Source organism: Pelodiscus sinensis, chromosome 18, assembly GCF_052426305.1.
Source record: "Pelodiscus sinensis isolate ZL-2025 chromosome 18, ASM5242630v1, whole genome shotgun sequence".
Classification (NCBI taxonomy): Eukaryota; Metazoa; Chordata; order Testudines; family Trionychidae; genus Pelodiscus; species Pelodiscus sinensis.
This window is the reverse complement of record NC_143069.1, coordinates 3,386,588-3,413,905: the sequence shown is the minus strand read 5'-3', so window position 1 is coordinate 3,413,905 and position 27,318 is coordinate 3,386,588. Positions and strand designations below refer to the sequence as shown.

Here is a 27,318-nt window from a genome sequence, read left to right as displayed (position 1 = left end):
CACCCCTTGCTGCGGCTCAGGAGCGACCCCCCGCTGGGCAGTGCTTACAGACATAGCGCCCAGCGAGCAGACAGCACCCACGACATCACAGGGGGCTGCCCTCTGCGAAGGCGTCCGGACCCGCGCTCGGCTCCGTCCCGGTGCGGGTAGTCGCTGTCCGTGCCGCCCGCCCCGCTGCAGGACTCCTCTCCTCCCTCACCCGCCCGGAGAGCACCTGGCCTCCTGCACCATCTCTCCGGCAAGGCCGCCTGCCTGGGATCCGTCCCTCCTGTCAGACGGGCGGGCAACCCCGGGGCCAAGATGGCTTCCCTCCCTTGCCACGTCCCCCGGCTTGCACCCCCGGTTTCTGCCGAAGGTTGTATCCTGGTTTCACCTCCGCCAACCCGGGCGCTTACCTGCCTTTGTTCCGAAGGCTCCTGCCTCGATGGGGAAGCAAAGCCGGCTCTCCCCTGACGTCCGCAGGGCCCGGCAGGGGGCAACGCCCTTCAGGAAATCCCCCGGCGGCGAGCGCCGCACGGAGGAGGAACGGCGGGGCTCGGGGCACATTGCGCTCCGCTCTCGGGCAGGGCTGGCTCTGCCCCTGGGGGAGAGGGTCCGAGCCCGATCCACGAGAGAAGCCGCATCGGTGAAGGCCACGTTTCACAACGTGCCCTCTCCAGACCGGCGGGGAGGCCCCGTGGAGCTCAGTGCAGACCTGTCTCCGTACGGCGGGCGCCTCGTTCGCCGCGGTCGTTCTTTGTTCCACGGCACCGTCCTCTTCCTCGCGCCCTCCCCCGCCCGGGTGTGGCTGGTTCCGCTCCCTCGGTGGACCAGCTCTCGGAGGAGGAGGGGGTGACGCCCCCAGACCTGGAGGCGCCTTAAGAATTCCAGCCCCTCTGCCGTGGCCCAGTTCGATGGAGAAGGAACCAAGGGTGCAATCCGTTGCCCCCCCCCCCTCCTCTCTCCCCCCTCTCCGTATTGCCTCGGACGGAACCCGGAGGTGGAGCAAGGGTGCGCCCATGGACATTATAGACCCCCGGCGCGTGTGGGCAACCCTCCGTGGAGTGCACCTCGGGGCCACGCATCCGGAAGAACCGCCCGGTACCTCGCCCGCCCTGCAAAGAGCCGACACCGCTGGGCCGAGCACCCCCCGCAGCCGGGCGTTTGAGCCAGCCGGTGACCTGCGCCCCGTGTTACAGAGGAAGGCGAAATCCACCCCCCGGTCTCTGCCGATCTGGCCCAGGGAAAATTGCTTCCCAGCACCAAATGGGACCATGAGCATGTGGGCAAGACCCACCCCCAGACTGCTGGGAAGGAACCCGGCACCCTCCCTGTGACATGCCCCAGTGGGGTATTTGGCCCTTCCCTAAGTCCTCTCCCTCCCTGGGTTTGTCCGTCTGTGTTCGCAGAGGGCAGTCGGATCCCCCCTCGGCCTCCGTGTGGCCGAACAGACCACGTTCTTGGAGTCTCCTCTTCCAAGGTAGGTCTTCTCTGTACCTGCTCCAGCGTGAATGGTCCCTTCTCGAAGCGGGGAACACTAGAATGGTACCCAGGAGTCCAGCTGTGGTCTCACCCGGGCCTGGGCTGACGGCGCTGACGCTGTGCCGGAAATGGCACGCCGGATGCGTTCTGGGACTGCATTGGCCTTTTCCGTGGCTGCATCGTACATAGTCCTCCTGTGATCACCCGGTACAGCCAGCTCTTTCTCCTCTTCTGTCCCGGGCAAAAAGTCCCCGGCTTATAGCAAACATCCTTCTGGCTAGTCCCGAGGCGCCTGATTCCCACCATATAAGAACGAGGAAATGAAATGAACAGGCAGCAGATTGAAAACAAACCAAAGGAAGTTTTTTCCTTCACTCAGCGCACAGTCAACCTGTGGAACTCCTTGCCAGAGGAAGTTGTGAAGACCAGGACTTTACCAGGGTTTAAAAAAGAGCTAGATACATTCATGGAGCTGGGAATGGGCGACAGGGAGGGATCGCTTGATGATTCCCTGCTCGGTTCCCTCCCTCTGGGGCCACTGGTCTGGATGGGCTTTTGGTCTGACCCAGCCTGGCCCGTCTTCTGTTCAGTGCTCAACCACTCTGAGAGGCAGGAAGTTTTTGCTAATGTGCCGTCTAGCCTCCCTCACGGCAGTTTAAGCCCCTTGCGCCCCATCCTAGCCTCCGAGGTCGAGGAGAACAATTTGTCTCCCTCCTCCTGGTACCAGCCTTTTACGTACTTGAAAGCTGCCCTCTCGGCCTGCTCTTCTCCGCACCGCACACCCCCAGGCCTCCGTCTGGCTCTCCAGACCTTTCGGCGCTGTTCCGCTGGCCTGGCCTGCCAGGACCACGGTTGTGCCGTTCCGTGGCTGCAGGGGCTCTGTGGCCTGGTCGGGGTGGGTGCCGGATGACGGGCTGAGGCTGGGAGGGAGAAGCCGGAGGCTGGAGCCGTGTTGCATGTGTCGTCCCCCCCGCCCCCCCCGCCCGTATGCCTGCAGGTCTGGGCCTGTAGGGTGCAGATGGGGAGCCCTCCGCTGCGACCCCCGTCCCCTCTCACTGTCCAGGCCCGGGTGTCGGGAAGGGGCTCGGGGCCCGTGGATGGCCGTCATGAGGCGCTGGGCCTCCCCTCGGGGCCAGGCCTGGGTACCCCTGGGGCGCCCGCCTGGCAGCTCTCGGCGGGCTGCGCCCTTGGCAGCCGGGGCAGGGAAGGATGGACGGAGACGCGCGCGCGGACGTTTCCAAGGAAACTGCAGCTATTTGGCAGGGAGTTGCAGCTGCCGGTCGCTCACCCCCTCAGACGTGCAGCCCTTGCCCAGGGGGGCGTGCCACCCCCCTCCTGGCCTCTGCCCCCCGTGAGCCCTCCCTCCGCCCTGGTCACGGCACGCTTTCTCTGCCCCCCGCATCTAGCCATCGTGCCAGCCTGGCCTCCCTCTGCCCCCCCAGGGCCCGGGCGGGGGATTCTTGGGGGGCATTGTCATACCCTTGCCGGGGGGCACCAGGTGGGGGGCTGACTGGGGTGGTTCCTCTCAGCCCCCAGGCCTTGGCTGGGCTCCCCGATGCCAGTTTCCGAGGCAGGGGGCTGGGGCGGGCACTGGGTGAGGAAAGGGGGCAGAAGAGCAAGTGGGCGGGTGGGGTCTTGGCTCCCTGGGGCCTGAGCTTTGTGCGGAGCGAGGGACCTTGGGCTGCCCCCCGGCATAGGGGTCTGAGGGGCTTGTGGTGGGGCAGGGGTGCAGGGCCCAGAGCGATGTGCTGGGACCGAGCCCGGCTGCTGCCCCCTCTCCGGCTGGCTCGGGGGGGGCCGGCTGGGTCAGTGCTTGGCTGGGAGTCAGCCAAAGACTAGCTCAGCAGGGGGCGCTCTCCCCTCACCGTCCGGGCTGACGTGCGCCACTAGAGGGCTGCAGGGGGTGGGGGCTGTGGGGGGCTGCAGGGGCGGGGGGGCTGGGCTGCAGGAGGCGGGGGGCTCGTCAGGGAGCGCTGGGCTGCAGGGGGCGGGGTGGGGGCGCTGAGTGTGCACCGGGCCCAGGTGGGGAAGGAGGGGGTAGGACATCCGGGGCAAAGGATGGGGAGAGGCTGGTGGCTGGGAACAGGGATGCGCCCAGGGAATGGGGAGAGCAGAGGAGACAGGGCCCCTAGGCCCCGACTCTGGATGCTCTGGGGCACCCCCCAGCGCCTCTCGCCCAGCTGTTTGCAGTATTCCGGGCACTGGGGGGGGGTGGACGGGGCTGATATGGGGGCAGGGGCTCGGGGATGGAGTGGGCGGGGCCAGAAGGGGGCGGGGCTTGGGGAAGGGATGGCCTGGGGGCGGGGCCTGGAGCAGAGGCAGGAGAAGTTGGTGTCTGTGCAGGGCAGACTGGGACACTGGAGGGAGGGAGGGCAGGGACCAGCCAGGCTCAGCAGGGGGCGCTCTCTCTTCACAGCCCGGCCTGACGGGTGCCCCTAGGGGGGTCTGGGCTACCCAGAGGATTCAGGGGGCCTGGGGCAAAGCGAAGCCTGGGGTCCCTTCCATTAAAAAAATACTATAGACCTCAGACATGCTCGTGGGGGCCCCTGCGGGGTCTGGGGCAAATTGCCCCATTTGCCCCCCCCCCCCCGGGCGGCCCTGGGCAGGGCTGAAAATCACACCGGAGTCGGGGCTAGGAGCAGAGCTCTCAGTGCCAGGCCTTTCCAGCCGGGTATTCACCACTGCACCCTTAAATGACCCCAAGCTAAGCTGCCTTAAGTCCCCCCGCATGGGGCAAGTCAAGAAACGCTTTTCCCCCAGAGCAGGCAGAGCCACTGTGGCCGGGCCCCCCAAGCCCTTTTAAACCCTCCCAGTCTCTGGGCGACTGCCCCCTTTCCCTCCCTGTCAGTGGGCCTCGGTGGTGGGGAGAGAGGGACCCCAAGCCTGAAGCTCGCTCCCCCTCTTCGGGCCCACCCCCAGCCCCCTGAGCCTCCTCCTGAACCCCCCACCCCGCAGCCCTCACTTCCGCCTCGCCAGGTAGGCAGGACGGTTTGGGTCTGGTCGGGGCGACCCCCCAAAATTCCACAAACCCGCTGCCCCTGCGCGGAGGAGCAGGCACGAATTGCTGGCGCGCGATCCCAGACCCGCCGAGGTGACGCGACCCGTTTCCCGCCCGGAGCCAGAGGATAAAACGGGGGCTGAGGGGGTTACCGACTGTTGTAACGAGCCATGAATCCAGGCCCTCGAGTAAACTTACGAACTTGAGCTCACAAGCCGATTTTGGGGAGTGGGTTGCCCAGGTGGCTTGTGAACTCGAGGGCTGAGAGATCAGACACGGAGGGGTTCGTTCTCTGAAAATTGTCCCCTCGGGGAGCTGTGCGGTTTGTGTCTTTTAGCATTTTTCGGTGCACGTTCATTCGAGAGCGTAGGGCCGTGTTCTCTGTAAGCTGAGCGCCTGGGCAGCCTTTCAGGAGAGATCCCAAATGCCGCCTGGCTGATTAGCAAAACACCCACAGCCGGCCGCGTGGGTGTCTACCCGTGGTGCACATTTGCACATGCCTCGGTGCATGGAACAAAATGTATTCCGCCCACGGGTGGAAACAGAGGGAACACCCGCACGGGGGTTGTCTGGTTTCATGCTATTATTATTGGGGCGTTTAATGCATGTTACGCTAAGCACATCCAGGGGGCCTGGACCTTGAAAGGCACATTGGGTGGCGCGGTGACCATTGTAGCAGCGAAGTTGTGGCTGCACGTTTGGCGGTGGTGGTTCTGGCAGGGTCTGGCGCTACTCTGAGTCGGTCCGTGGGGAGCTCCGCCGGTTGGCTAGAGCCACCCCTTGGTCATGGCCTCCATTGCTTCCGGGAAAAACATTGATCGAGACCCTGCTGTCGTAGGGTATGTCTACGCACAGTTATTTCGAAATAACTTTCCTAGCGCCTACACAGCCGTTCCGTTATTTCGAAATTAATTCGACATCGCGGAGGGCTTATTTCGAAATTGGTAAACCTCCAGCCCACAGCCCACCCCAGGGGCCTTCTGCGGCCTTCCCGAGACGCACGAATGAGGAAACGCAGGTGGACCGGTGCTGTCTGGCCCTGGCGCTCTTACTGCAGGAATAGCAGAACTCCTAAAAGCAATCCTCTGCCTACAGCTATCCTCCTCCAACCACTCCCTCTCCCTCTGCAAAGAGCCAGCTTCTTCCCAGCCTCCCTTGTCCCCTCCCCACACGGCAGCATCCCGCCCCACTGCCCAGATGTCTGCAAGATGACAGGCCACCCCAAATGTGGCACCAACCTCATCCCATTCATCCACGCCCACTCACTGTTCCACGGCCCTTTGCCACCATCCCTCAGACCAGCTGTGGGGCCTGGCTTCCTATATTTATGTGTGTGTGTGTAGATATAGCTAGCTCTTAGAGCTGGAAGGGGCCTTAAGAGGTCATCAAGTCCAGTCCAGTCCCCTGCCCTCACTGCAGCACCTGGCACTATCCCTGACGGATTTGCCTCAGATCCCTAAATGATCCCCTTAAGGATTGAACTCCCAACTCCGGGTTTAGCAGGCCTATGCTCAAACCACTGAGCTATCCCTCCCCGACATTGGTCAGCCTTCTCCCAGGGTACCTGGAAGAGGAATTTCTAGACCAAATGCACTGTAAAAACCAGTGATACACCTGGGGTAGCTGGAGGGTGTTTTCACCACTTACACGCCCTCCTGGGTTTCCAGGCTAACTTCAGCTACTGCATAAAACTTTGTCTAGGACGTGTCCCCCCCCCCCCCAGCCTCGACTTCCTGCGCCACCATCAGCTTCAGCAGTTACTCCCGACAGCCAGCTACGTACAGGCAACCCCCGGGTCCCCATCCTGACCTTGAGACTGGGCAGACGGGGTCAGACCAAAGGTCTGTCTAGCTCAGTGTCCTGTCGGCCGACAGCGGCCAAGGCCAGATGCCCCAGAGGGAGGGAACAGAACAGGGAATCGTTAAGTGATCCCTCTCCGGTTGCCCGTTCGCCATCCCCGCCTAGCCGGGCCAATAGCCGTTGATGGACTGAACCTCCGTGAACGTATCTAGCTCTTTTTTGAACCCTGCTGACGTCCTGGCCCTCGCAGCCTCCTCTGGAACGGCCGCCAGCCTCGCGGAATCCGTTCGCACCAGGCCTGCCCCAAAACAATTTCCCGGCCTCCTCCAGGAAAACAAAACCTCGAACGCTTCCCACGACACGGTGGCTGTTTCCCTGAACTCTCCTTCCTCGGCCTGCCCTCGCCTTCGAAACACAAGCCTGGGCCCGTCACTCCTGCCTTTCCCCCACACTCGATAAGGACACGGAGTTTGAGGCTTATGACGACAGCGGGTAACCCGCTAAGCCCTCTTTTTGACCTGTGGCTACAGGGGTGTAAACTGCATCTGGGCTGGGCTGGGCGGTGTCCGCTCCACTCCACACCTTCGAATGCTTTCTAACTCCCTGTTCCACCGTACGAGACCTTCCGCAGCCCCGCAGGGAAGCGTTGTGTCGGGGGAAGTCTGGTCTCTCGCTAGCACGCACGGGTGCGGCTAATGCGCTCCCACGTCGGCTCGCCCTCCTGCCGACACGGCCCCCGTGACTGGCCATGGGGCAGAGAGCGGGCACGCAGCAGGGCTGGAAGGAGCCATGGCCAGGCCTGTCTGTTCTGCCTTGCCTCGGTTTCTCCTTGCTACCTAAGGGCTTCCCCCAGCTTGCCTGGAGCAGCTGAGACTGCTGGACCCCCACGGTGTGATGGGGGGCCCCTGGCCTATGGGGCCATCGGGTTCTTGGTGCTGGGGGGGTAACGGCCTACAGAGCCATGGGGTTCTGAACGCTGACCGCAAGGTTTTCTGTGCTTTGGGGCCCCCACGGTGCTGGGGACTGGGCATGCAGAGCCGTGGGGTGCTGCACGGCGGGGTTTCCAGCCTGTGGGGTTGTGCAGCGCTGAACGCTGGCCCCCCTGGTGCTAGGGGGGGCACTCCAGACAGTTGTCCCTCCGGGAGCTTCCCCTGCCCAGGGCTCTGAGCCCGTTGCTGCGATGGCAGCGAGGGACGGGGGGGGGGGGGGGGGTTTCATGGGAGGGGGGCAGTGGCAGGCGGGGGGCGACTCAGGAGATACTCATGGCCTGGGCCCTCCCCGGCTGGGGGCAGGGACCAGGAGAATTGAAGGAGTGTCCTGGAAGCTGCGACCCCCCCCCCCCCTCCAGCTGCCCACCCTGCTCTGCCAGCTGGGCCTGGAAGGGGGGCTGAGCCAGACCTGGGGGGCTCTGGCAGCCAGGGCACGCAGCTTTTGCTCCACTGTGGGGGTCCCCTCTCCGCGTCGGGCCTTTCTGCTCCGGGTGGCTCTTAGGGCTGGGGAAAGGTGGCTCGTGCCAGCTGTTGGGTGGAGCTGAGGGCAGTGGGGAGCAGTGGTTAGAGCAGAAGGCTGGGAGCCAGGGCTCTCCCCACTGAAGCGGCCTCTCCCCACAGCACTGCAGCCTGGGCAGCAGCCGCTCGGAGAAGGGCTCGTCGTGGTCCAGCCGGTCGCTGGGCGCGCGCTGCCGGAACTCCATCGCCTCCTGCACCGACGAGCAGCCCCACGTCGGCAACTACCGGCTGCTCAAAACCATCGGCAAAGGCAACTTCGCCAAGGTCAAGCTGGCCCGGCACATCCTGACGGGCAGAGAGGTGAGAGGGCGGGAGCCGTGGGGCAGTGCTGTGGGGCAGCCCGCCGGAGGGGTGGGCAGAGGGCCACGGAGCAATGTCTCAGGCAGGGCATACGGGGGAGCCGTGGGGCAGCGCTGCGGGAGGGAGCAGGGCAGAGGAGGGCCGTGTGGGACACAGGGAGGGAAGTGGGGGGCAGGGGAGAGGAGGAGCATGTGGGACACAGGCAGGGAAGTGGGGGGCAGGCGAGAGGAGGAGCATGTGGGGCACAGGAAGGGGACTGGGAGGGGTGTGTGGGGCACAGGGAGGGCAGTGGAGGGGTGAGGGAGTGGAGGGGCATGGGTAGTGGGGGGCAGGGGAGCAGGGGGGCATGTGGGGCACAGGAAGGGGACTGGGAGGGGTGTGTGGGGCACAGGGAGGGCAGTGGAGGGGTGAGGGAGTGGAGGGGCGTGTGGTGCATGGGAAGTAGGGGGCAGGGGAGCGGGAGGGGCATGTGGGGCACAGGGAGGGAAGTGGGGGGCGGTGCCCCCGATATTCTCGCCCCCTTCCCAACCAGAATCTGGGGGCCCTGGCAGTGGCCGCTGCGGGCTGCCGGGACCCCGGGCCGGAGGGACCCCAGCTCTGACCCCACCTGGCCGCTCTCCTGTTTGTAGGTTGCAATAAAAATCATCGACAAGACGCAGCTGAACCCCACGAGCCTCCAGAAGGTGAGTGGGGGGGGAGCAGGCCGGTGCCCCTGGGCCTGGAGGGCTGGAAGTGGCTGCCTGGGGCTGGCACGGGGGGGGGGGGGGGTTCGGGTCCCACCCCCAGTGCCCCCCCATTTCTCCACCCCAGGGCACCCTCCCATCTCCCCCCCCCCACGGCACTATCCTGCCAGCCCCCTGCCCGTCCCCCTCCCTCGCTGTGGGAACAGCTGCTCGGCATCTCCGGGGCGGCTAATTAGCTTGGGATTCGGAGGCCAGAAAAGCGGGTTGGCACCAGCCCCGGCACCACCACCCCCCCCCACCGCCCTTCAGGGGAATCCCCCCCCCGTCTTCCCAAGCCAGCCCCTCCCCCGGGATCAGCGCGAGTGCCCCACCGAGGGGTGGGCCCCGCGGGCTGAGGGTGGTGGGGCGGGTGAGGAGAATCTGTGAAGCTAATACCCCCCCCCCCCGACTCTCTGCCCCCTCCAGCTCTTCCGGGAAGTGCGGATCATGAAGGGCCTCAATCACCCCAACATCGGTGAGCCGGGGGCCCGGCCCTGGGGCCCGGGGACGATGAGGCCCCAGATGACTCCTTCCCCCCCCCCAAAAGGACCGGCTGTGTGGGCACTGCCTCTGCGGGCCCCTCCGCTGCAGGGGGGCAGGCGTGGGGGGGGGCAGGCCCCTCCCATGGGCAGGATCGGGGCCCGTCTATGAGGCCATACGGACAGGCAGTGGGGGGGCAGGCCTGTCCTGTGAGGCCATGTGGGGGGGCTGTTGGGTGCCCTGTGGTGTTCGGGGCTGTGAGAGGGGGTTAGCCCTGTCCCTGGAGGGTGTTTTAGGGTGCGGGGGGGTGAGGGTGTTGGGGGGGGTGCAGGCTCCGTTCCAGGAAGCTCTTTGGGGGGCTGTGAGCCGTACATTTCGGGGGGGTCTAAATTGCATAGGCAGCAAAGGCTCTGCCAGCCTCGCCGTGGGAGAGAGCCGGGCCCCTGTGGGGGGGGGCGGGGGGGCCCTGGGGAGCTGGGCGCTCAACCGTGTCCCTCCGTTACAGTGAAGCTGTTTGAGGTGATCGAGACGGAGAAAACGCTCTACCTGGTGATGGAGTACGCCAGTGCTGGTGAGCACCCCCCCCCCACTCCGGCAGCCCCCTGCCCCCCTCCCCACACCCCGGCCTGCCTGGCGTGACCCCCACCTGGCCAGGCGTGATGCGCCTCTACACCCCCCCCCCCCCCCCGATGACAGGCCCTGCCCCCCCCCCCCCCGTGCTGCTAAAATTATCCTCGCTCGGTTTAAAATAAGCGGAGCTGCTGGGCTGTCTGCGGGCGCTGTCCAGCTGGTGGCTGACTCGCTGCTGCAGACTGGCACCGGCTGTCGGGGGGGGGGGGTGCCCACGTTCCCGCCTGTGCCAGAGGCGGCTCCCCTCTGCTGCCGGGGCTCCGGCTCGTCCCCGAGTGGCCACCGCGGGCCAGTGCGGAGCAGGAGGCACGAAGCTCGGTTCCGGGGGGGTCTGGCGGCCGCTCGCGGGGAATGTGCGGGATCCCCAGGCCCCCCGTATCCGGCTGCCATGGGCCCCCCAGCTGGACAGCTGCCGTCGGGGGTGGGGCTGCCCCGCAGGGCGGGGGGCACCCTTTGCCCCAGCCTGGCGCCGCCCCCGGCAGCCGGCTCCTGACTGCGCCCCTCCCCCAGGCGAAGTCTTCGACTACCTCGTGTCGCACGGACGGATGAAGGAGAAGGAAGCCCGGGCCAAATTCAGACAGGTCAGGGCGGAGCCTGGCAAGGGGAATGGATGCGAGCCCTGGGCACCCCAGCAGGGGGCACTGTGGGGGGGGGCAGGAGCTGGCTGTGGGGGGGCAGCGCCTGGTTACTGCAGTCCCGACCTGTCCCAGCAGGGGGCGCTGTGAGGAGGGGCAGGAGCTGACGTGGGGGGGCAGTGCCTGGTTACTGCAGCCCTGGCCTGTCCTAACAGGGGGCGCTGTGGGGAGGAGCTGGCTGGGGGGGCAGCGCCTGGTTACTCCAGCCCCAGCCTGTCCCAGCAGGGGGCGCTGTGGGGAGGAGCTGGCTGGGGGGGGCAGTGCCTGGTTACTGCAGCCCCGGCCTGTCCTAGCAGGGGGCGCTGTGGGGAGGAGCTGGCTGGGGGGGCAGCGCCTGGTTACTCCAGCCCCGGCCTGTCCCAGCAGGGGGCGCTGTGGGGAGGGGCAGGAGCTGGCTGGGGGGGGCAGTGCCTGGTTACTGCAGCCCTGGCCTGTCCCAGCAGGGGGCGCTGTGGGGAGGGGCAGGAGCTGGCTGGGGGGGCAGTGCCTGGTTACTGCAGCCCCGGCCTGTCCCGGCAGGGGGCGCTGTGGGGAGGGGCAGGAGCTGGCTGGGGGGGGCAGTGCCTGGTTACTGCAGCCCAGGCCTGTCCCAGCAGGGGGTGCTGTGGGGAGGGGCAGGAGCTGGCTGGGGGGGCAGTGCCTGGTTACTGCAGCCCCGGCCTGTCCCAGCCACAGCCTGGGGGGGATGACTTTGTGCTTTATGGGGAGGGGATGTACACACTCTGAGGGGGAGGTTGTGTGCTCCGTGCAGGGGGCTGGGCTGCTGGCTCTGGGGGGGGCTGCGTGCTCTGCCCACGGAGGGGGAGCTGATAGCTTGGGTGGGGGGCGTAGGTTCTGCACACGAGGTGGTAGCCATGCTGTGTTGCTGGCCCTGGTTGGGGGGGGCCTGCTGTCCCTCTTGTGTGTCCCGGGGGGCGGGGTGGGGGGCAGAGTGTCCGTCGCTCCGCTGCCCTCACTGCCGCCTCCCCCCCCAGATCGTCTCGGCCGTGCACTATTGTCACCAGAAGAACATTGTGCACCGAGACCTGAAGGTGAGTCGCCCCCGGCACCAGCACACAGGCCCTTCCTCTCCCCTGCCCCACACCTGGCACCGCCCTGCCCCATGGGCGCCTCCCCTCCCCCACCCAGGGCCTTGCTCAAGCTTCCCCCCTGACCTCAGACCCACTTTCTGCCCTGGCTCAGGGCCTCCCCCCGGGGTAGGGATGCTAACGGGAAACCGGTTTTCTGGTACCCAGGAGCAGGCCATGCAGCCAGGATTTTACATCCCCCCTGCCCCCTCTCCCCTGCCCTGGCTATGGGGGCGCAGCCTGACCCTAACCTCCCTCTGCTGTAAGGGCAGGGCTGGGGCTAAGTGTACCCCGGCCCTTCCCCCCAGTGGGGTGTGGCCAGCCCCCCTCCCCCCTGCTGTGCCTCCTACCCCTCCCAGCTGGGGGGGCGTGGCCAGACCCCAGTGTGCTCCCTGCCCCTCCCCCCTGCTGTGCCTCCTACCCCTCCCAGCTGGGGGGGCGTGGCCAGACCCCGCTGTGCCCCTCCCAGCTGGGGGGCGTGGCTGGCCCCCAGTGTGCTCCCTGCCCCTCCCCCCTGCTGTGCCTCCTACCCCTCCCAGCTGGGGGGCGTGGCCAGACCCCGCTGTGCCCCTCCCAGCTGGGGGGCGTGGCCAGACCCCGCTGTGCCCCTCCCAGCTGGGGGGCATGGCCAGACCCCGCTGTGCCCCCGCCCCCAGGCGGAGAACCTGCTGCTGGACGCTGATGCCAACATCAAGATCGCGGACTTCGGGTTCAGCAACGAGTTCACGCTGGGCTCCAAGCTGGACACGTTCTGCGGGAGCCCCCCCTACGCCGCGCCCGAGCTCTTCCAGGGCAAGAAGTACGACGGGCCCGAGGTCGACATCTGGAGCCTGGGGGTCATTCTGTACACCCTGGTCAGCGGCTCGCTGCCCTTCGACGGCCAGAACCTCAAGGTGGGCCGGGGGCGTCCTGGGGGGACATCCGGGAGCATAAGAGAATCCTGGGGGCCACAGGGATGGGGTGTCCTGTGGGGACGGGCTGGGCATATCCAGGGGCAAAGGGATGGGGGTCTGGGGGGGACATGCGATGACGGGGTGTCCAGGAACAGGGCGAGTCCTGGGGGCCACAGGGATGGGGTGTCCTGTGGGTGTCCAGGGGCTGGGCATATCCAGGGGCACAGGGATGGGGGTCTGGGGGGAACATGCGATGACGGGGTGTCCAGGAACAGGGCGAGTCCTGGGAGGATGCAGGGATGGGAGTCTGGGGGAACATGGGATGACGGGGTGTCCAGGAACAGGGCGAGTCCTGGGAGGACACAGGGATGGGGGTGTCTAGGTGCATGGGGGACATGGAGTGGGGAGATATGGACGTCGGGGGTCCTGGGGGAGCATGGGCTGGGAGGCCTGGGGAGACCACGGGGATGGGGGTGGGGAGATATGGCCACGGGGGGGGGGTCCTAGGAAGACACAGCATCGGGAGATGGGGGTGGGGCGCACTGGGTGTCCAAGGAGGCATGGGCAGTGAGGGACGCCCGAGGGGAACGGGGAGAATGCGGGTGCCCCAGGTGGCCGGTGGCAGGGCCGGCCCGTAGCCCAGCGGAAGGGCAATCTCTAGGTCTGATCTCGCCCCTGCATCGCTCTGGGCCCCGGGCGCCAGAGCCTGCTCGTCTGGGCACAGGCTGGGGCCCCTACAGCCCTGCTGGGCCTCACCGCAGAGCGAGCCCCCTTCGTATGGGGAGGGGGACCCTTTGGGGCCAGCTTCTAGCCAAGGCCCTGGCGATGGGAGTCCCCGGCAGGCTGGGGGAGCCCTACATGACGCCCCCCCTCCCACCCCTCCAGGAGCTGCGGGAGCGAGTGCTGCGCGGCAAGTACCGCGTCCCCTTCTACATGTCCACCGACTGCGAGACCATCCTCCGGCGCTTCCTGGTGCTCAACCCCGCCAAGCGCTGCACCCTGGAGGTGAGTGCCCCCCCGGGGGCGGGGAGGGGGGGCAGGAGGCCCCCAGGAGTGAGGGGGGCAGGCAACGTCCCCCCTCATCTCTTCCATCCATGTGCAGTTATTTTCCATCCCTGTGCGGAATAATGTTTCTTGGTGCACCAGGGCACGTGTGAATGTGCACCACCAATAGGAACACCCACCGAGCGGTGGGCGCGCTGCTCCTCAGCTGGGTGCCTTTGGAATCTCTCCTGAGCGCCCGCACAAGCACACCACTTACTGGTAGTAGGGTGCCCCCTGGCAGCAAGGGGTGGCAGGGAGCCCAGTGGGGGTGGCAGGGTGCCTCCCCGGCAGTACAGGGACCTCATAGCATCCCCCTGTCCTGTAGCACAGGGGTTAGTCTGTGCCCTGTTCCCTGGCAGTGCCCAGCGTGCCCAGCTCCCTGCGGCAAGTCCAGCCTGGGCAGCCCCCCGGCACCCTCCCCTCCTGGGGTTCCCCCCAGCTTTCTGGAACCTCCATGGATCTCGGTGTGTTTCTCCTTCTCTCCATTGGCAGCCCCACCCCTGGCCCCAGAGCGGTTGCTTAACCCCTTACACCCCATGCAGAGTAGGGCCGAGCCCAGAGGGAAACTGAGGCACACAAGGGGCCTCCTAAAAATATTACCAAGGTTCCCATTTCTTCACTGCTCCCTTCCTGTGCTCTGTGGCCCCCTTTACCGGCCCCCCGACTCGGCCCATGGACCTGGGACCCCATCCTGGCCCTCAGCTCTGCTTGGTGCGCCCCAAGAAGCAGCAGTCCCCCCCGGGGGGTGAGCTCTCATTAAGCTGTGCAAGGCCCTGCCTGGCGCTGCCTCCCCCAATGACTGTAATTAGTGTAATTGACTCAGGGGATAATTACAGGGTGTCTGGGACCTAGGCAGGCTCCATGCAGCCCCCACAGAGCTCGGCTTCCTGGTGGGCGGGGTCTCGGAGCTGGCTGGGAGCACCCGGGGGGAGGGGTACAGCTTCCGCGGGCTCATGGGGGCTCCCCTGGGGGGCAGAGTTGGGCTGCTGAGCTCCTTGGGGGGGCAGGGCCTCGGAGCTGGAAGGGAGCCCCCCAGAAGGGGGGCTGTAGCTCCCGCAGGCTCATGGGGTCTCCCCTGAGGGCCGGAGTTGGGCTGCTGGGCTCCCCACAGCGGGGCGGGGGCTCGGGGGCACTGGAAGGAGGGCGCTGGGCCCTTCCTCGCTGCGCCCCTCTGCAGCCCTCTTGGGATGGGGGGCGGGGGGGAGACGCAGCCTGAGTCCCGGCTGGTGGGGGGGGGGGTCTGTGCCGGCTGGCGGGGGAAGGGTACTTTGGGGGCAGACGCTGCCCTGGTGCTGGTTGTGGGGGGATTGAGGGGTGCTCAGTCTCGAGAGGCACGCCCCCCCACGCCAGGGGGCCCGACCCCCCTCCTCACCCGTCCTTCCTCTCCCAGCAAATCATGAAGGACAAATGGATCAACATCGGCTACGAGGGGGACGAGCTGAAGCCTTACAAGGAGCCGGAGGAGGATTTTGGAGACACCAAGCGCATCGGTGAGGGCCCAGGGCTGCTGGGCTGCGTGGCCTGGGGAGGGGGGGACCCCCGATGGGGGCAGCACCAGAGGCTGGACGCGAGGACACCGGTTTGGTGAGGGCCCAGCTGTCTGGCGAGGGGAGGGCAGAGCAAAGCTGCAGCCCCATGGCCTGGATCTTTGGCCTCCGCCCCACCCGGGCCGGGACATGGCCCCTTCCTCCCAGCCCCCAGAAGGCTCAGTAGTACCAGGGCACCCCCCAGGGCTTGCTTGGCGGGGGCCGGGTGCTGGTGTCAGTGCCGGAAACAAACCCAACCCCTCTCTCCCAGAGGTGATGGTGGGGATGGGCTACACCCGCGAGGAGATCAAGGAAGCCCTCAACAGCCAAAAATACAACGAGGTCACAGCCACCTACCTCTTGCTGGGCAGGAAGAATGAGGTGAGTGCAGGCCCGAGTTGGGGGAGCCCGTGAGGGGTTTGGATCTGGAGCGTTTGCTGAATCCTCTGTCTCGTGCACTGTGCTGCTGCGGCAGGCAGCCGAGCGCTCCCGGCCGGCTCTCTAATCTCTTCCAGCCAGGGGCGGATTTTTTTGCATCCACATGCGGAATAAATTTTTACGTGCACCGAGGCGCATGTGAATGTGCCCCATCAGGAGACACAGCGGGCACTTGCGCTCGCATGAACTTTTCCACAGTCAGGGACATGCCCAGCTGTAAGCCGAACAAAGGCGTCTCCCCAGCCCACAGCTGTCCCGTCTCGTCCAGGTCCAAAGTCTGACCCCTGTAAGTTTATTTCCCAGTCCTGCCCTCCATCAGCGTGAAGAGAACAAGCCACCAGCCTCTGCCTGGGATCTGCATCCCCCCACAAGGCAGAGTTCTAGGTAAAAGATATGAACCCCACATGTTACCTACAGAAAGATCCATTTTCGGGGTCCTAGTGTGTAGACCCACGTTCTAGAACTTAAGAAACCAAACCGAACTGCAGTGTGAATTCTCCAAACTGCATCACATTTGAATCCAGCCGTGCCTCCCCCTGGCTGGCTTCCATACGCGAGCCTGGAGCTTCCTCCCTGCCACCACAGGCGGCGTGCTGTGTGCGGTGACGTCACTTTCTCCTTTTATAGTTTCTTCCACGTGGAGGGGACTTCTCTGTTCCACACCAGGCCCATGAACATTCCCTCCAATCTTTCCCATGTGCGGAATAATTTTTTATGTGCACCGAGGCAGGTGCGACTGTGCACCACCAGGAGAAACACACAAACCAAGCCGGATGGTGGTGGACTCTCTCCTGAGTCACCGCACAAATGCCTGGCTTCCACGGAACATTGGTCCAGGGTCACCCAAGCTAGCCCCATGTCCTTGCGGGCTTCCGTGAGGCAGGGCAGAAATGGCTCGTTCTCTGTGTGGATGGGCCGTTCAATTTGAATGCACCTTTCGCAGACCAGAGTGGGTGTCCAGCTGGGTGGGTGTTACCTGGGAGGAGACCTGGCTTCACAGTCAATTTTTATACTCCAGCTTGCACCGCGCTCCATGCTTATGAATCAGATAATCGCACTCCGCAACCCGTTGCTTTTCATAGAACCATAGGGCTGGAAGAAACCTTAGAAGGCCATCAAGTCCAGCCCCCTGCCCAAGGCAGGACCAATCCCAATGGAATCAACCCAGCCGGAGCTTTGTCAAGCCGAGACTTAAACACCTCTAGGGATGGAGACTCCACTACTTCCCTAGGGAACCCATCCCAGCGCTTCCCCACCCGCCTAGGGAAAGAGTTTTTCCTAATATCCAACCTGGACCTCTCCCACCACAACTTGAGCCCATTGCTCCTTGTTCTGCCATCTGTCACCACTGAGAACAGCCTCTCGCCAGCCTCTCTGGACCCCCCTTCCGTAAGTTGAAGGCTGCTCTCAAATCCCCCCTCACTCTTCTCTGCTGCAGACTAAACAAACCCAAATCCCTCAGCCTCTCCTTGTAGGTCATGTGCTCCAGCTCCCTAATCATTTTGCTTGCCCTCCGCTGGACCCTCTCCAATGCGTCCGCATCCTTTCTCTAGTGTGGGGCCCAGAACTGGACACAATACTCCAGATGTGGCCTCACCAGAGCCGAGTAAAGAGGAATAATCACGTCTCTGGATCTGCTGGCAATGCTCCTCCTAATGCCCCCTAATACGCCATTAGCCTTTTTGGCTACAAGGGCACACTGTTGACTCATATCCAGCTTCTCCTCCGCTGTAACCCCCAGGTCCTTTTCTGCAGAACTTTTCCCTTGGCCCTGCCTGGGAGATATTTTGTACAAGATGCGTCAGAGTGATTTCTAGCCTGGTGTTTTTCAATCAGTGGCATGAATCCCCGTAGGGGTACTCGAGAAGTCTGGGGGTACCTCAACACAGCTGAAAATTGGAGAAAACGGAATTTTTGTGTTAAGTTTTACAGCGCTGTATTGTTTTTACGCTTTTTACGCCCCAAAATTTCATTGCCACCCAGCTACAATTAAGTTGTTTAAACAAATGTGTTGCAATGGTAGAAAAAAAATTTGTGTGTATGAAAATTGTAGGCACTGGGGTACTCATATATATATATATATATTATTTTTTCTGGAAAAAGGGGTACTTTATAAAAAAAAGATTGAGAAACATTGGTCTAACCAATGCCTCCTGTGAGCTGAACGCTTAGGTGGCTCAAACCCACATCAGCAAAGCCCCTGCAGCCGGCCGTGTGGTGCACAGGCCTCGGTGCACGTAACAAAATTTATTCCGCCTATGAGTGGGGGAAAAAAACCGAGGGAACATTGTGTGTAACAACATCACGGTGGAGAACACAGGGTGCTGCGGTGTCCCCAAGCCAGGCAGAGAAGAGCAACCAGACTGTTATCAGACTCGTGGTCTGTCAAGCGAGGTCCTGTGTCTGCCGGTGGCGGGTGGCGGGTGCTGCAGAGGGAATGACCGGAGCAGGGCAGATTTTGAGGGGTCCGCCCCCCGTCCAGTCCCTGTGTCGCAGGCAGGGGTTTAATGACCCCCAGTGCATGGAGTCGCGTAGCTGGTGATCTTGGCTAATGACTATGCCCCAGGATTCGGTTTAGCCCCAGTATGCTGTCACGGACTCGCAGGGCTCTGCTCTTGGCTCTGTACGGCCCCTGCAAGGAGTCCTCTTCGGGGCCACAGCCCTCCTCGGGGGCCACTCTCTCTTGGGGGGGCATGCTGTAGGGCCCCCAGCCCGCCTGGCTCTCCCCACGGGCGTCTCTGGGACTCCCCTTGTGAGCAATTGAGCACAGAACAGGAAACCCCCAGCTAGGTCTATCCTGCATCCAGGAGGGCCCTGGCTGCCCCCTCTTTCTCCCCCCCCCCCCCCATTCCAGCTGCCCCCTCCTTCCAACCAAGACCCCTCTCCTACATCCTTTGTCCCCTCTCTGGCTGGTCAGGTCCCCAGGGCCTTCTCAACCTATTGTCCTCCCCATGGCCAGGACTGGCTGGTCCTCCTGGGGTAGGGTCCCCCACCACCAGGCGACTAGGCCAGGTCACACCTGGTCCTCTGCCCCAACAAGAACGCCTTCCCACCACCTCGTTACACATGCAACACCCAGGGGAACGGAGGCAGGCCTAGACGATGCATGTAAGTCGCTACAAAAATCCCCAACTTCCTCTCCACCTTCACGCCGTCCCCCCGCGGCGAGTTCCACAGGTTAACCAAGCACCAGCTTCCTCCTGGTTTTAACCTGCCGCCTCGTGATTCCAAGGGGTGCGCCCCGGTGCCTTGTGGTACGGGCCGAGGTAAATGGCACTTTTCTCGCTTCCTTCACGCTGTTCGCACAGGCGATAATTCACCCCCGGCGGGTCCCTTCACAGAGGAACAGGCCCTGTCGTCCCCTGTTCCACTCCTTGCCTCGTTTTTGTTGGCACCGTTTCCGATTCCGTCATCGCAGTGGCCGGAGCTGCTCACCACCCGCCGGGGGGTGGGATCGTGAGAGTTGTGATAGCTGGGCCCAGACCGGGGTCACTGACCGGGCCATGTCCACACGGGGAGGGTTTGGTGACCAAAGCGCTGTCGACCTGAAATGAAACGGGTCCAACTGGTTTTTCTGCCTCCCGTTTTCGACGTGTCCTGGCCACGTGGCTAGCTCCCCCGTGGACAGGTAGAGCAAAGCCTTGTGGGTAAGCATCCCACGGGGCCGTGCTGTGAGAAGGCCCAGCTGATCCTTGCGCTTCGTGGGGTTCTCCCCGAGTTCTCCCACCACTCGGGGAACAGCAGCGTGAGGCGCTCTGGGAGCTCTCTGGGGTGAGGGATGTCAGAGCAGCCCCCCATCTCTCCAGCCCTCCCCTGGCGGCAGCAGCCTGCCTGCTGCTGTGTTCCTAGCCAGGCAGAACAGGCGCACTCCAGCAATTTGCTCTTTGTTTGGTCCCCAAAGGGAGCAGCTCACTCAGCTGTCAGATACTTCCTGGAGCTTTGAAAGGGGGAGGGGCATGCAGGCCTGCAGGGCAGCAGAGATCCCAAGACACTGAGCAGAGCCAGCAGGGCAGGCATGGTGGGATACTGGGGGAAGCCAATTCTCACCACACAACAGCGTCCACGCCGGCTCTTTGTTGACACTAAAAGGAGGGGAACGGACAAAACTCTCCCGGGGGTGGAGGTGGTGTTGCCAGAACAGTGTGTTTCCCTCGAAAGTTGCACAGCAGTGTGCCCGCTCCCACTGGTTGGGCACCAGAAGAACGGCGTTTCCGTCGGGAAAGCGTGTGGGCACCGGAAAGCAGCCGGCGCCCAATTGCGAGGCCGGGCTGACAGGTGTGCTCTCGGCAGGTGGAGGGGAGCGAGTCGCGCACGGGGAGCAGCCTGTCCCTGGCCCGGGTGCGGGCCCCCAGCGAGGTCTCCAACGGCACCAGCAAATCGTCCACCCACGCCAAGGCCCAGCGCAGCTCCTCCACCTACCACCGGCAGCGGCGGCACAGTGACTTCTGTGAGTGCCAGCCCGCAGCAGCCGTGGGACCGCAGACCCCAGTGGGGCCAAGGGCAGCTGGGGGGCCAAAGGGCAGAGGTTTGAGGGCCCATGGGGAATGGGCGGAAGGGTCAGGTCTGTAGGGCGTTTAGGGGAAGGGGAGGGGAGTGGGCAGGAGGGAGTGTGGGGGGGGACTCAGGGCAGGGGGCGCTGTGGGGAGCAGGGCAGGAGCTGGGGCTGTGGAGCTTCCGGCTACTTCAGCCCCAGCCTTGCCCAGCAGGGGGTGCTGTGGGGAGGGGGCAGGGGCTGGCTGGGGGGGGAGCCCCTGGCTACTCCAGCCCCAGCCTCTCCCAGCAGGGGGTGCTGTGGGGAGGGGGCAGGAGCTTGCTGGGGGGGGGAGCCCCTGGCTACTCCAGCCCCAGCCTCTCCCAGCAGGGGGCGCTGTGGGGAGGGGGCAGGAACTGGCGGGGGGGGGGGAGCCCCTGGCCACTCCAGCCCCAGCCTGTCCCAGCAGGGGGCGCTGTGGGGAGGGGGCAGGAGCTGGCGGGGGGGGGGGGAGCCCCTGGCCACTCCAGCCCCAGCCTGTCCCAGCAGGGGGCGCTGTGGGGAGGGGGCAGGAGCTTGCTGGGGGGGGAGCCCCTGGCTACTCTAGCCCCAGCCTCTCCCAGCAGGGGGCGCTGGGGGGGGCAGGGGCTGGCTGGTGGGGGGGGAGCTGTATGAACTGTGACTGTGGAAAACCCAGAGGGGAGGGAGGTTCCAGCTCCCCCCGCTGCCCCAACTGGGCGCTGCCTGGCAGGATGTCAGAGCTTCCTCCCCCCCCCGCAGGTGGCCCCTCGCCCGTCCCCATGCACCCCAAGAGGAGCCCCACCAGCACGGGGGAGGCGGAGGCCAAGGAGGAGCGGATGCCCTCGCGGAAGGCCAGCTGCAGCGTGATGAGCAGCGGGCGCGGCATCCCCCCCTCCAGCCCCATGGTGAGCAGCGCCAACAACCCCAACAAGTCGGAGATCCCCGACCGGCGAAAGGACAGCGCCATCAACACGGTGAGAGCGGGGAGGGGCCGGGCGGGGGGGCCGGGAGTGGCGTGGGCCCGGGCGGCGGGGGGCCGGGAGTGGCGTGAGCCCGGGGGCCGGGCGGCGGGGGGGCCGGGAGGGCGTGGGGCCGGGCGGCGGGGGGCCCGGGAGTGGCGTGAGCCCGGGGGCCGGGCGGCGGGGGGGGGGGCCGGGAGTGGCGTGAGCCCGGGGGCCGGGCGGCGGGGGGGCCGGGAGCGGCGTGGGGCCGGGCGGCGGGGGGCCGGGAGTGGCGTGAGCCCGGGGGCCGGGCGGCGGGGGGGGGGGCCGGGAGTGGCGTGAGCCCGGGGGCCAGGCGGCGGGGGGGGGGCCGGGAGTGGCGTGAGCCCGGGGGCCGGGCGGCGGGGGGGCCGGGAGCGGCGTGAGCCCGGGCGGCGGGGGGCCGGGAGTGGCGTGAGCCCGGGGGCCGGGCGGCGGGGGGGGGGGGCCGGGCGGCGGGGGGGGGCCGGGAGTGGCGTGAGCCCGGGGGCCGGGCGGCGGGGGGGGGGAGCGGCGTGGGGCCGGGCGGCGGGGGGCCCGGGAGTGGCGTGAGCCCGGGGGCCGGGCGGCGGGGGGCCGGGAGTGGCGTGAGCCCGGGGGCCGGGCGGGGGGGGGGGGCCGGGAGCGGCGTGAGCCCGGGGGCCAGGGGCGGGGGGGGGGGGGCCGGGAGTGGCGTGAGCCCGGGGGCCGGGCGGGGGGGGGCCGGGAGCGGCGTGAGCCTGGGGGCCGGGCGGCGGGGGGCCGGGAGCGGCGTGAGCCCGGGGGCCGGGCGGGGGGGGGGGCCGGGAGCGGCGTGAGCCCGGGGGCCAGGCGGCGGGGGGGGGGGCCGGGAGTGGCGTGAGCCCGGGGGCCGGGCGGCGGGGGGGCCGGGAGCGGCGTGAGCCCGGGCGGCGGGGGGCCGGGAGTGGCGTGAGCCTGGGGGCCGGGCGGGGGGGGCCGGGAGCGGCGGGAGCCCGGGGCCGGGCGGCGGGGGGCTGGGAGTGGTGTGAGCCCGGGGGCCGGGCGGCGGGGGGGGCCGGGAGCGGGGGGGGCCGGGCGGCGGGGGGGGCGGGAGCGGCGTGAGCCCGGGGGCCAGGCCCACGCTAAGCCCCGCTTGGCCCCCCGCAGAACAACATGCCGTCGAGCGTGATGACGCGGAGGAACACGTACGTGTGCACGGAGCGGCCCGGCACCGACCGCCACTCGCTGCTGCACAACGGCAAGGAGAACAGGTGGGGGGGGCCCCGCGGCGCTGCCGGCGAGCCGGGGCGGCCCCAGAGCCGAGGCAGGGAGCCCCCCTCAGCCCCGCGGTCGCTCCCCGATGGCCTGCGGCGCTGGGGCCGGCTCTCTGGCAGCGGGGTGGGGCTGCCGGGGGCACCGAGGGGCAGAGGCTGCCGGCCGGAGTCGGGGGGATGGGCAGTGCTGGGGAGGGGAGAGCCAGGCAGTGGTGGGGGAGGGGGAGCCTGCCCTGCCCCCCCCCCCCCATTCAGTCATCATTGAGCTGCCGTCAGCCCCTCCCCCTTCCTTCCCATGGGCGCTGGCTCCCGCCCTGTTTCCATTTGCCCTGCTCCAGTGCCCATGGGCCCCCATCCCCCGCTTACACCGCCCCCCCCAGTGCCCACGGGCAGCGCCGGGACAGACCCGGGGTAACCTCACGGGGCCCCCATCCCCCACTTACACCCCCCCAGTGCCCGCGGGCAGCGCCGGGACAGACCCGGGGTAACCTCACGGGTCCCCCATCCCCCGCTTACACCCCCCCCAGTGCCCGTGGGCAGCGCAGGACAGACCCGGGGTAACCGCTGCAGGAACCGAGTTCCTTGCTCAGTCTGGGCGGGTTGCCCGAAGGTTGACCCTGTTTCCGATACTTTGCCCAGCCCCTGGGGTGGGAGGGGGATGGGAGGTGGGGGGGGGTTCTGTGGGGCAGGGGTGCCTGGGGAGCTGTCATTGATACAGGTGCTGGGATTCAGGGGCGCACGAGGGTTAACAGAGCAGGACGTGCTTGGGGGTGCGGGTTATGGGGCAGGCTGTGCGGGGGGGGCGGGAGGAGAACAGTGTGTGGGGCTCACCCTGGGGCTCTCTCCCCCCACCCTCCCCAGCTCCATCTCCAGCCGGGTGCCCCCCGCCTCGCCCTCCAGCCACAGCATCGCCACCTCGTCCTCGGACCGCACCCGCCTCTCGCGCGGCAGCACCATCCGCAGCACCTTCCACGGGGGCCAGGTGCGGGACCGGCGCGGGGCCGTGCAGAACGGGCCGCCTGCCTCCCCCACGCTGTCCCACGAGGCCACGCCGCTGCCCCAGAGCCGCAGCCGGGCCACCTCCAACCTCTTCAGCAAACTCACCTCCAAGCTGACACGGCGGTGAGTGCCTCCGGCCCGCCACTCGGCGTGGGGCAGGGGCGCTGGCCGCGGGGACTTCCCGACCCCCCCACCCTCAGCCAGCAGGGGGCGCTGTGGAGAGGGGGCAGGAGCTGGCTGTGTGGAGCCACCGGCTACTCCAGTCCCGGCCTCTCCCAGCAGGGGGCGCTGTGGGGAACGGGGCAGGAGCTGGCTGTGGGGGGAGCCCCCAGCTACTCCAGCCCCAGCCTCTCCCAGCAGGGGGCACTGTGGGGAACGGGGCAGGAGCTGGCTGTGAGGGGGAGCCCCCGGCTACTCCAGCCCCAGCCTCTCCCAGCAGGGGGCGCTGTGGGGAACGGGGCAGGAGCTGGCTGTGGGGGGGAGCCCCCGGCTACTCCAGCCCCAGCCTCTCCCAGCAGGGGGCGCTGTGGGGAACGGGGCAGGAGCTGGCTGTGGGGGGGAGCCCCCGGCTACTCCAGCCCCAGCCTCTCCCAGCAGGGGGCGCTGTGGGGAACGGGGCAGGAGCTGGCTGTGGGGGGGAGCCACCAGCTACTCCAGCCCCAGCCTCTCCCAGCAGGGGGCGCTGTGGGGAACGGGGCAGGAGCTGGCTGTGGGGGGGAGCCCCCGGCTACTCCAGCCCCAGCCTCTCCCAGCAGGGGGCGCTGTGGGGAACAGGGCAGGAGCTGGCTGTGGGGGGAGCCCCCAGCTACTCCAGCCCCAGCCTCTCCCAGCAGGGGGCGCTGTGGGGAACGGGGCAGGAGCTGGCTGTGGGGGGGAGCCCCCGGCTACTCCAGCCCCAGCCTGGCCCGGAGGGGTTGCTGTGGGGACCCCAAGGTTGGGCCCTGGGGTCTGGGCGCCACGTTTTCCTGTCTGACTCGTGTGCCTGCCCCCTCTGGTCTCTCGCTCTCTGCTCCCCCTTCACTCGGCCTTCTCTGTTTCAGGGTCACTCTTGACCCGTCTAAGCGGCAGAATTCTAACAGGTGCGTCTCTGGCGCCTCTGTGCCTCAAGGAGCCAAAATCAGTAAGTGCCGCTGCTTCTGCTCGCCCCCCCCATCGCTCTCTCGCTCTCTCTCTTCCTGCCTTTACTTTCCAACTCCAGGGCCTGGATTTCACCAGCCCGCCCCACAGCCTGGAACCCCGGGGACGGCTCGGGGCCCTGGACCATATTCGGGGGGGAGGGATCTGGCTGGACCGCAGGGAGCTGTGTGCCCCAATCCCGAGCAGCCTTCCCTTGGGCAGGGCTGGGGACATGGGGCCTGTGCCCAGAGGCAGCGAAGTGGGGCTGGGGGCATGGGGTCTGTGCCCAGGGGCAGCAAAGTGGGGCTGGGGGCATGGGGCCTGTGCCCAAGGGCAGCGAAGTGGGGCTGGGGGCATGGGGCCTGTGCCCAAGGGCAGCAAAGTGGGGCTGGGGGCATGGGGCCTGTGCCCAAGGGCAGCGAAGTGGGGCTGGGGGCATGGGGCCTGTGCCCAGAGGCAGCGAAGTGGGGCTGGGGGCATAGGGCCTGTGCCCAGAGGCAGCGAAGTGGGGCTGGGGGCATGGGGCCTGTGCCCAGAGGCAGCGAAGTGGGGCTGGGGGCATAGGGTCTGTGCCCCGGGGCTGTGTGGTCAGGCTGTGGCCCATGTCCAGGGGTGGCACGGTCAAGCCACGGCCGTAGGACCATGCCTGGCTGCAGTGTCGGCCCTGCCCACGGCGCTATACAGCTGTCCAGGGCTCAGATGGGGGGTCTGCGCATACGCAGCTCTGGGGCCCTGGCCGGGAGCAGCCCTGTCTCCCTGTGCCCAGCGCCTGCTGCTGCCCCCCGGAGCATGGTGCAGCACCTCAGCTCCGCCACTGACGGCCGCTCCGTCCCTGCCACAGGGTCGCAGACGAACCTGAGAGAATCAGGGGACCTGCGCTCACAAGGTACGTGCCCCCGCCCCCGCCCCCGCCTCCACCTCACCTGATCCCATGGCCCACCGCTGCCCAGACCCTGGGGACTCCCCAGCTCCCATCACCTATTGACCTGCTGGGACCACCCAGCCCCATTCCTCTGGGGCCGGCCTGCCCCATCCCACGTTACCCTGCTGCATCCCAGCCCGCGGGAGCAGCTCCAGCCCCGCCCCATCGCAGCCTGCTGGGTCCACTCCACCCTGGGGAATCCCAGCCCCTCGGGTTGGACCTGCCCTGCCCCTTCCTGTCTCAAACCAGCCTGCTAGGGCTGCCCTGCCCCACCCCGCCCCGCCTTCCCCCTGCCCCTCTTGGGATCCCTTTGTCCTGCCCTGCCCCGCCTTCCCCCTGCCCCTCTTGGGATCCCTTTGTCCTGCCCCGCCCCGCCCCGCCTTCCCCCTGCCCCCTTGGGATCCCTTTGTCCTGCCCCGCCCCGCCCCGCCTTCCCCCTGCCCCTCTTGGGATCCCTTTGTCCTGCCCCGCCCCGCCTTCCCCCTGCCCCTTGGGATCCCTTTGTCCTGCCCCGCCCCGCCTTCCCCCTGCCCCTCTTGGGATCCCTTTGTCCTGCCCTGCCCTGCCTTCCCCCTGCCCCTCTTGGGATCCCTTTGTCCTGCCCCGCCCCGCCTTCCCCCTGCCCCTCTTGGGATCCCTTTGTCCTGCCCTGCCCTGCCTTCCCCCTGCCCCTCTTGGGATCCCTTTGTCCTGCCCCGCCCTGCCTTCCCCCGCCCCTCTTGGGATCCCTTTGTCCTGCCCCGCCCTGCCCCGCCTTCCCCCTGCCCCTCTTGGGATCCCTTTGTCCTGCCCCGCCCCGCCCTGCCTTCCCCCTGCCCCTCTTGGGATCCCTTTGTCCTGCCCCGCCCTGCCCCGCCTTCCCCCTGCCCCTCTTGGGATCCCTTTGTCCTGCCCTGCCCCACCCCGCCTTCCCCCGCCCCTCTTGGGATCCCTTTGTCCTGCCCCGCCTTCCCCCTGCCCCTCTTGGGATCCCTTTGTCCTGCCCTGCCCCGCCCTGCCTTCCCCCGCCCCTCTTGGGATCCCTTTGTCCTGCCCTGCCCCGCCCCGCCTTCCCCCGCCCCTCTTGGGATCCCTTTGTCCTGCCCTGCCCCGCCCCGCCTTCCCCCGCCCCTCTTGGGATCCCTTTGTCCTGCCCTGCCCCGCCCCGCCCTGCCTTCCCCCTGCCCCTCTTGGGATCCCTTTGTCCTGCCCTGCCCCGCCCCGCCTTCCCCCGCCCCTCTTGGGATCCCTTTGTCCTGCCCTGCCCCGCCCCGCCTTCCCCCTGCCCCTCTTGGGATCCCTTTGTCCTGCCCCGCCCCGCCCTGCCTTCCCCCTGCCCCTCTTGGGATCCCTTTGTCCTGCCCCGCCCCGCCCTGCCTTCCCCCTGCCCCTCTTGGGATCCCTTTGTCCTGCCCCGCCCCGCCTTCCCCCTGCCCCTCTTGGGATCCCTTTGTCCTGCCCTGCCCCGCCCCCCCGCCTTCCCCCTGCCCCTCTTGGGATCCCTTTGTCCTGCCCCGCCCCGCCCTGCCTTCCCCCTGCCCCTCTTGGGATCCCTTTGTCCTGCCCCGCCCCGCCCTGCCTTCCCCCTGCCCCTCTTGGGATCCCTTTGTCCTGCCCCGCCCTGCCTTCCCCTGCCCCTCTTGGGATCCCTTTGTCCTGCCCCGCCCCGCCCTGCCTTCCCCCGCCCCTCTTGGGATCCCTTTGTCCTGCCCCGCCCTGCCCCGCCTTCCCCCTGCCCCTCTTGGGATCCCTTTGTCCTGCCCTGCCCCGCCCTGCCTTCCCCTGCCCCTCTTGGGATCCCTTTGTCCTGCCCCGCCCCGCCCTGCCTTCCCCCTGCCCCTCTTGGGATCCCTTTGTCCTGCCCTGCCCCGCCTTCCCCCTGCCCCTCTTGGGATCCCTTTGTCCTGCCCTGCCCCGCCCCGCCTTCCCCCTGCCCCTCTTGGGATCCCTTTGTCCTGCCCTGCCCCGCCCTGCCTTCCCCCCGCCCCTCTTGGGATCCCTTTGTCCTGCCCCGCCCTGCCCCGCCTTCCCCCGCCCCTCTTGGGATCCCTTTGTCCTGCCCCGCCCCGCCCTGCCTTCCCCCCGCCCCTCTTGGGATCCCTTTGTCCTGCCCT

General features: G+C 67.2%; 1 protein-coding gene across 2 annotated transcripts in view; it reads left to right on the top strand.

Annotated features, from left to right (window-relative positions):
- MARK4 (microtubule affinity regulating kinase 4) overlaps window positions 1–27,318 on the top strand; it is a 38,830-nt gene that overhangs the window by 9,296 nt on the left and 2,216 nt on the right. Inside the window, exons 2-17 of one of the 2 annotated variants that reach the window (XM_075915371.2) lie at window positions 7,870–8,067; window positions 8,697–8,750; window positions 9,216–9,264; window positions 9,775–9,840; window positions 10,410–10,480; window positions 11,509–11,565; window positions 12,258–12,494; window positions 13,380–13,499; window positions 14,929–15,028; window positions 15,336–15,445; window positions 19,793–19,949; window positions 20,754–20,968; window positions 22,082–22,185; window positions 23,050–23,310; window positions 24,228–24,307; window positions 25,145–25,189. In XM_075915371.2, the coding sequence (XP_075771486.2) occupies window positions 7,870–8,067; window positions 8,697–8,750; window positions 9,216–9,264; window positions 9,775–9,840; window positions 10,410–10,480; window positions 11,509–11,565; window positions 12,258–12,494; window positions 13,380–13,499; window positions 14,929–15,028; window positions 15,336–15,445; window positions 19,793–19,949; window positions 20,754–20,968; window positions 22,082–22,185; window positions 23,050–23,310; window positions 24,228–24,307; window positions 25,145–25,189 (1,924 nt within the window). The remainder of the gene's footprint in view (window positions 1–7,869; window positions 8,068–8,696; window positions 8,751–9,215; window positions 9,265–9,774; window positions 9,841–10,409; window positions 10,481–11,508; window positions 11,566–12,257; window positions 12,495–13,379; window positions 13,500–14,928; window positions 15,029–15,335; window positions 15,446–19,792; window positions 19,950–20,753; window positions 20,969–22,081; window positions 22,186–23,049; window positions 23,311–24,227; window positions 24,308–25,144; window positions 25,190–27,318) is intronic. The other variant, XM_075915370.2, reaches the window with a different exon arrangement.